Source organism: Lagopus leucura, unplaced genomic scaffold (genome assembly GCF_019238085.1).
Source record: "Lagopus leucura isolate 7727_CA_CO unplaced genomic scaffold, USGS_WTPT01 Super-Scaffold_1, whole genome shotgun sequence".
NCBI lineage: Eukaryota > Metazoa > Chordata > Aves > Galliformes > Phasianidae > Lagopus > Lagopus leucura.
Window position 1 is genome coordinate 26213973 of NW_024962250.1, and position 8681 is coordinate 26222653.

At 36.9% G+C, this 8681-nt stretch overlaps 1 protein-coding gene across 2 annotated transcripts in view; it reads right to left on the reverse strand.

Annotated features, from left to right (window-relative positions):
- Nucleotides 1-55: 55 nt before the first annotated feature.
- EML5 (EMAP like 5) overlaps nt 56-8681 on the reverse strand; it is a 94038-nt gene continuing 85412 nt past the window's right edge. Inside the window, exons 38-42 of one of the 2 annotated variants that reach the window (XM_042870104.1) lie at nt 7422-7584; nt 6419-6522; nt 4804-4957; nt 3938-4038; nt 56-3585 (exon numbers count right to left, since the gene is read on the reverse strand). In XM_042870104.1, coding sequence (XP_042726038.1) covers nt 3549-3585; nt 3938-4038; nt 4804-4957; nt 6419-6522; nt 7422-7584 — 559 coding nt within the window. In that variant the 3' untranslated portion in view covers nt 56-3548. Of the gene's footprint in view, nt 3586-3937; nt 4039-4803; nt 4958-6418; nt 6523-7421; nt 7585-8681 lie in introns of those variants that run through there. The other variant, XM_042870114.1, reaches the window with a different exon arrangement.

The window sequence follows — 8681 nt, forward strand, 5'->3', positions numbered from 1 at the left end:
TGATTTGCCTTCTCCCATTATCTTCCTCCCCCCCCCCCCCCCCCCCCCCCAGCATACTTAAGTAGCTTTCAAGACTGTTTGTTTTTTTTTTTTAGGTGAGATTACATTTTGTTTTCCTTGAGACAGTTCTCTATTTCTTTTTCTTCTTTCAAGAGACCTCAAAACATGCCTGAAATTTTGGTTAGCCCTAAAGTGGTCATGGAGATGGACCAGACGGTTTTTGTAGGTCCCCGTCTAGTGGCTGTTCTGCATTGCTGACTGTAAAGATCCCAAAGATACATGTTTGCTGCTAGCCACAAAGAGACTTATAAACACAACTAAACTAGAAAATAAATCCAAGTAAACTAAAAAATAAAAATAAATCCAAATACACAAAGAAGTTTTCCTTCCAATTCCTTAGCACTGCACAATCACAGAACAGGCTTTCCCCAGCTCTGGATCAAGTCCTTTAGCCCACTTTTCTTCTCTCCAATGTTTACAAGCACAAGGCTGTGACCAATCCCTCTGCATTCCAGCATCCCTATAAAATGCCCTATCAGGTCACATCAGCCTCTATCTTCTGAGAACAAGCCACAGGGTCCCAATGCCCACTGACACAGGCAGCCTGCTGCCCTCTGCACAGGCTTCAAGCACCAATCTTGGTGGCAACAGTTAGCAAGTTACTACAGTAGCACTTAATGTAAACAGCAAATGAGGCACAATAAGAAGCACCACCACAAAGACCACAAAGCTGCCATCTTGAAGTGTGCCTGCAGCTAGCTGATTGCACAGAACATTCTCCAAGTGGTCCTCAAGAACAAATCTGCAACTGAAGCTGTACATTCTCCTCACCATTCTTGACCATTCTCTGCTGGCTGACCACATTTTACCTCGCAAACCCCTGAGCAGTTTGTCAGGGAAAAACCAGCTGCCAAGTTGGCTGCAACAGGCAGAACAAGGCTGGTAGTTTTGTTTCTAACATTCTTCAGCTTCCAGCCCCTGCCCCAGCTCCCAGCCCTTTTACAGTTGCAGTGAGGTTCAGAAGAGAATGAACAAACAGGGAGAGCTGGAGCTCTGGCTGTTGCACTGTTGCTCTCAGTCTTGCCCAGCTGCAATCTACCCATCAATTTTTGCTGGTACTCCACCACCCACGTGGCATTTGAGATTTATCAGGACAAGAGCACCAATGACAAATTATCAGTGGAGAGGCACAGTTAAATTAACACAGGTGGAGGAGAAGAGGACATGATCAGAGATGATACTACAGGGATAAGGAACAAAACTTGATGGCCCACATATTTCTAACATCAGATGAAGGCCTACAGAAGATCGTAAGGATGTAAAATATTGAGCCTAGGATTTTGAGGGGAAAACTCATAAGAGGCTGGAAATGGACTTTGTTCTGGCTGTCTGTGTTGGACAGACTATGAAGGAGCTCTTAACAGCCATCCAAATTAAACTGATAAAAGGCAATCTTAAAAGAGAGGCAGGAAAAAAATCTTACTTCAAGTAGTCCTTCACGGATGTGTTTAGAAAGGGAAAGAATTACAGCTATAGTACAGCATATTACAATTGATTTCTCCGGCCAAGATTTAAATATCAGATACCAATTTTCACACAAAATAGGCAGAGAGGCAACAAAGTGATGATACAAATCAGGTCTTGTCTCATTTCTCAGATGCAATTCCCCTAAAGTTAAAGACGTTACTGATAAGATTTCCCTCAACACTCACGGACCACATTCACAGAGTATTTGATCCTGCAGAATAGCAACTGCATGACTGGCAAGGCTTTGCTAAGAAGCATTAAGCCAAAAAAACCTGCCAATAGTCTAGTTATCAACTTCTTTAAAATAAATATTTGTTATATCTTGATATATAAAATATATCTGAGTCTGTGGGACAAGTAGCTTGTAGAGTATATAACAAACATCTTTGGATCTAGGAGAGCACAAAAGTCTGGCTCATAAACTTTTTTCCCCTCCTCTTCTACATGCAAACCTTCCCATTCCCGCTAGAACTACCATGCACACAAGATGCTTCCAAGAAGAGATGAGGTTTATGTCACATATCTGGTATAAGAGAATGCAAGAGGGGAATAATATCAAATCTGCTGACTGACCTAAACAAATGGCATCATTAAAGCAACACTGACTTACACAGACAAAAAGAACTTCATGTTCCTATCAGAATGCAATTGTGAGTAGTGCTGATAATTAGTTACTTCTATTCCCTTCCGTGTTGCATGAAAAAATAACCACACTGATTAAAATAACAGGTTCAGTCTGTAGCGCATGGCTATGACGTGATTTAGACAAATAGCTGATGAAATCTTCCTCCCTTCTACCTCATTTACAGTTTTCAGGTTTTCACCATCACTCAGGTGTTTTTCTTTTTCACCTCAGCTACCCTTGCAGGATAGAATAAAAGCACTCCTGCGAGAGGTGACAGCAGGTCCATTTAAAGAAGCATATGATTGGATGTATTTTACAATCAGGAGAGAAATCTGAGTAGACACTTATCCCAGCTAGTCCCAACTCTGTTAAAAAGTTAAAATGCACAAAATATAGAGTTTGGAAATTTCATATTCTCTCTGAATTTCCTATGATGCTGAGAAAATAATTCATATTGCTAAGAAATTCTATTTTTGCAACTGGTGATATCCCAAGCCTTGTCAATTACGAAGGTTACAAAATTCTCACTGTAGTCCACACTTCCAATATAGAGGCTAGCAGCCTAGTCAAGCAGCACAGCAATCACCTCTCTTCCACTGAGAATAACTTTTATTCACAAGGCAAAAATTGGAGTTAGACTTTTAGGTTGTGGGCAAGGCACTCACAATGTGAGCAAATCTGATTTTGCTCACGGAACTAATTTAATGTTTAAGTGCAACAAAAACACTAAATTAGTCATGAAGATCATGCATATCCAGCAGCTTTCACCAGACATGATTGTGACCCAGGCCTCTAAATACAGAAATATTTAAGCCCTAAGGAATCAGCTGTCTTATTTTCTGCTTCATCAAATGATGCTTCCTTTTGATCAGTCATAGAAATATAATTTGCCATTATAATAATTAAACATTTATTAAAATACTATATATTTAATATATGGTTTCTTTCAGTAATAAAATATGGAATACTCTTTTCTCAATGATATTCAGACCCCAAAACTTAAAGCAGAAACATTCATGCTCAGAATAGATCAACGTACAGTACTAGATCAGAAATAACATCTCTTGATTCAAAACCCAGGCTCTTACTGTGATACTGTACATTGACTAACAATTCCCTTTTTCCGTTTATCCACGTTTTTCATTTTCAACATCTGGCAGTAAGTGAAATACAAACCCGGATTACAGAAGTCAAATCTAATGGCCTCAGCACATTTCTTACAGTCTATCTTCTGACAGACTCTAGATACTTGTCTTTCAAAGACAGATTACTCTGTGTCTTGGATCAGCACCATTTCTTAAGCATGCAGGGCACAGTAGAATATCACACTGCAATCCTGGGTATTTCATGCCTGGTACTTCATGCAGCGTCCTCTTTGCAAGTCTCCATGTCTCCCTCAATGAGGCATATGTACACATTTCCAAATAAATAAGCTGTATTTTCAAAAAGAAATTAAATATAAGATATAAGAAAGAGCTGACACTGTGAAAATTTAAAAAAATGTTTAAATGTATAACGCTCTGAATACAGAAATACACACATTTTAATTTAGTAAATCTTAACTGTTCATACTGACATCTGGGCTATTTTGTTGCAAATATTTACTTCTTTATATATTTCTTTATATTCTTTACATATATATGCATATATATATGTGTGTGTGTGTAACAGAAAAACAAGCATAGATATTCAATGATTCAAATTCTGAGCCTGAGCTTTATACAGTTATGGATTATCCCTGTCCACTCCCACATGCTTTCAGATAAGAACAGAACAGATACGTACCTGCAGTCATCCCCTCCTGCACTAACCACATATCTGTCTCCACTTGTAAATCGAATGTTGGTTAAGTGGGCAGAGTGACCTAAAAATCGTTTGTGTTTTGCCTGAAAAAAAACAATGAAATGAAAGAGTCTAAATATTCTGTGTACTTGTAAATCAAAACAAGTAGGCATGCGTTTATCTACGTTTTTATTGCATCATACAGTCATATAATTCGGAATGCTACATAGGCTTTCAGATGTGAAAAATCTCCTGAAGAACCACCACTGAGCTGCAAAGATAAAATTATCTCCAAATGAGACAGCACCTGCAAATTTGGAGCAATGCTTAAGCATTAACGTAAAAATACAAAATATATTTTGTCACATGATAGTTGTCTAGAAATTTTTCATATTTATTTATATTTATTTTGATACTTATTTTTATAATTTCTAATATTGAAAAGAAATGTCTTTCATTACGAGTTATCAATGCAGTGCAGTCTCAAATCCCAAAAATGAACTATGCCAGTATTACTGACAAATCTATAAACACTTCATCCATGGAAATACATCAATGGGACTAAAACTACCAAATGTTTTCCTCATCTGTCAAATAGAGATTGGAGATGCAGATTAAAAAAATTAAGAAGGTGCTACATTAAGGCAGCCTGGCAAACAGTATTAACACCTATCAGAACTTATAGCAAGAGTCACAGTACAAAATGGAAAATTAGGAAGAACTTGAGATTAAGCATGCTGATGAGACTGAAACTAAGGTTACAAATATGCATTACAAAGCTACAAATTCAGAGAAGAAAATATTTTTATAATATCAGCAGTATTTTATTTTATTTTTTTTTAATAGCCATGCAAAAATCAGGTTCTTACAAATTTTTCAGGACACGGAAAGTCAAACAGTTTGACCATGCCAAAATCATCGCCTGTTACAAGGTTGATTCCCGAGTGAGAGACACAGGCACAGTTCACATCAGCTTTTTCAGCATGTCTGGACCAGATTCCAATTACTTCATCACCTAGAACACTGAAAAAGAAGAGAGAGACATACTTCTGGAAACTGCAGGAAAAGCAATACAGTAAGGGAATAGTAAGCAACTTTTATTAATGTAACATGTTTCAGAAAAATATTGTTCCTACATTTTATTCCTATACATACAAATCTCATATAAAGTTTATTCCTTAATTAATGTTTACATCATCATATAAGTGCTTCTGAAATTTATTGAGTGATGTAATTCCCCACGTACTGTGTCCCATTATAACACTAACAAACAGAAGGTGAAATCAGCAGTGAGGTATTTGCAAAAAAATTAAGAAAGGACAGAATGCTCAAAGACACTGCTGGGACAAATAAAATTTAGCTATCAGAAAACAGTTTTAAAATATACATTGTCACAATGTTTGTCTGTAACATTTTCATATCATATCATCAGATGAGAAGGCTCCTTGTGTCCAGTGAAGGTTATTCATTAATGGAGTGGTGGGGGAGGGGACTGAGGGTAACGAAGAAGAAATATATATCTTGTGATTCCAAAAAGCACATTACTAGAAAACCTCATTTGCAAAACCTTTTCAAAAGTTTCTTTTTATTCAACTGTGCATACAATGTATGTGCATACTTTTAAGAATGTAAAGAAAGTAGTACTTAATGGCTTACCCAAAAAGAATTCCAAAGTTAGCTCAGTATTCAGAGCCCTTTGAAAAACTCATAATTTCAGTCTGGTCTTGCAACAAAATATTACAGGATTACTACTACTACAGATTAACTACTACTACTACTACAGATTAACATAATCTATATGTGTACTTATTCTCAACTGTTGACTGAGGCAGCGAAACAAAAGCAGGCAAGCAGCTCAAAATAAGGCAGAAGAAATCAGATTTGCATAATGTTAAATAAATGATTAAATATATAATAACAATGTTATATGATGTGATACTTAATGTAATTTCTAAATCAATTTTTAGTTAAATGTAATAACTTTAGGGTTTTAAAAATACTTTTTTGTACAACTTTTAATATGCAAATGTTATTAGGAATTTTAGTATACAGTTACAATTAGTGTGATCCTGTGAATAAAACTCAAATCATCAGTCTTGTACTGTTTCTTAGTGTTTTACAAGCATATCCCCAAATCATTCTTTTGAAACAAAAAATGTAGTAGGCCAGTTAACTTGCATAGCAGAACGAAAAACTATTGAGGCCACTATAGATATGATCAAATGTTATGATGATACATAACAAACAGAAAGGCAAACTTTGGAGAGGTCAGTTTTTATGTTACCTTGGCCAGTCAAGCAGCTCTTTTTCTAGCATACAAGCTACTTACTTTGTTGTAACTTACTTATATGATAAGTTGCCAAAGCACGTAGGTGCATTAAAGGAAAGTATGTGAATGAAGAGACAAAATACACTTCTAAATAGCAGGTACTTCTCCTGGAAGTTACAAGCATTTTAACAGGTGTATATCTGTGAATCATTTACCTTGTCCAAGTAGCCCAAGTTATTTTGTCAATCACAGCCTGGTCCACAAGCTGTTTTCCTGAAGGCACTTCATAGACTTGCCTTTTGTAAGACCCAGTAGATACCTTGCAGATGAGCAGAGAAGAGTTAATAGGGATTTAAAACGCATGGGCTTGTTTGAAACGATGAAATTATAATTCAAAGGGGCTTTGAATTTTCTTGATTTCTTGATTTTCTTGATAGTACCTCTAAAATTATCTATTAATAAAGCATCTTGCTCAATAAGTTGAAAATAATAAAAAAAATCTATGCAAGTATATGGCAAGAGTGAGAAAGTGTAAGAAATCTTCAATTTTAAAATGTCTAATTAAGAAAATACAGTTGAAATACTTCACATTCTGCACATAACATTCATTCTCTCTATATATTGTGCATGCTGTTATGTATGTGTGCATATCAATAAATAACATAAAATTAACTTCTATCTTTAACACTGATAAGCAGGTATTTCACTCGGTGTGGAGAGGCAAAACCAAGCTCATGTAATTTCTCTTCTCAGATATGAGCAAAATACAGAAAACAAAGTAGGACTAATTTATTCTGATTTTGAAAAATGTGTTCCGCCCTGTGGCTGGGAGTTCTACCACCCTGGTTTTGTTGCTGCTCTGGGAAGGGCAGAACTGAACATAAGCATAATGATGGTCAGGGATGTGAAGATTCACAGTTCCCTAAGGCTTACTAAATGATGGACTGTACGCTTCCTCATTTAAGAGGAAGCATCGAGAAAATGAAAACACATTACAGTGATTTTGAAACATGTTTTTCCTTTTTGTGCTTATTTCTTGCGTTTAATATCCAGGATAACTATTTTTGTAATCCTTGTACCACAATACAGTAAGTCTCATGACAAGAACCTCCTACTCCAACATTTCATTGCAAAATGTAGTAGTTTTCAAAGGAGAACACGCCTACACAGCATAAGTACATTTGCTATTCAGTATCTTGAACAATTAATGACTGATACCTGGAGATAACAGCTATCTGCAGAGAAGTCCATCTGGATCACAAAACTTGGGATATCCTTGCAATAGCTGACTCGATTTAGCGTGGGGCCCAATGTCAGGTCATAAAAATCCACTGCATTCTCACTGGAACCGACTGCTAAATAACGAGAATCTGGGCTAAACCTGAGAAAGACATTATGAATACATAAACTTATGATAGTTTTTAAGACAGGTTTGATTTCACAGCAGATTCTAATACTTGAGATGCGTGGGAAAAATTGCATTTCAGGCATCTGTTACTCAGAATAGGAGGGTTTTTTTTTGTCTGCTAAGCAAAACAACTTGTGAAACTAAATTTTGGGGAATGCATATACATTGGAATGTGGCAATAATTCTGGTGGAGCTGTCATATATAAATGAGCAAGGAACATCTCTGGAATAATTCAGTTCATTGTCTCATCATCATCATCATCCCAATGTAAAAACAACTGTGACTCACCCTCAATGACTTTGACTCTCTAAGGCTATACTTACAAGGCTACAAGATAAAAAAGTGAAATGATTTAAATAAAGAAACCTCAGATCTTCTAGATGGAACTTACTAAATAAAACCACTTGAAATCTAATCTTTCATCTGTACAAATTCCTCACAGTAACATTAGTGTTATAAGGGAATTTCCTGATTTCTGTTGTCTTCAAGACATAGCCTTCTGCAAACTCCACCTTTCAGTGGGGGTTCTCCTCCCTCCCACAGCAGGGTGCCTGCTAGTCTCCAGAAGTTCCTTTGAGCCAAACATGATTAGTTTATCTTACAGAAGAAAAAGTCTTGTACTCCTTTAGGGGACTGACACAGAGGCAAGTTCCATGGGTTTTCACAATTCAGTCGTGCAAACCTCTGATTTCATTTTACCTCTGTATAACCAAGATGTTATAATTGCAATATAATCAAAAGAGTAAGGCAAAGTGTATAACCAAGATGTTATAATTGCAATATAATCAAAAGAGTAAGGCAAAGCAAACAGGGATCACAAAAGAGAATAAGTAGAAGAGCTTACCCTTGGGTTGAGCTCACTAGAAGATATCAAAGAGGAGGATCTCCAGAAGAGATCCTTCCCCTCTGGTAGCCAGCTCTTAAATAGGTCCAGGAGGGGTGGAGCCTGGCTCCACCCCTTCCGGTAGCACAGGTGAATTGCCTTCACCTGTGCTCCTCTGGCTGACTCATGGCTCACCTCAGGTGATCAATCAGAGGTTCAGGCCGTGACTCAGCAGTTCCCATACAC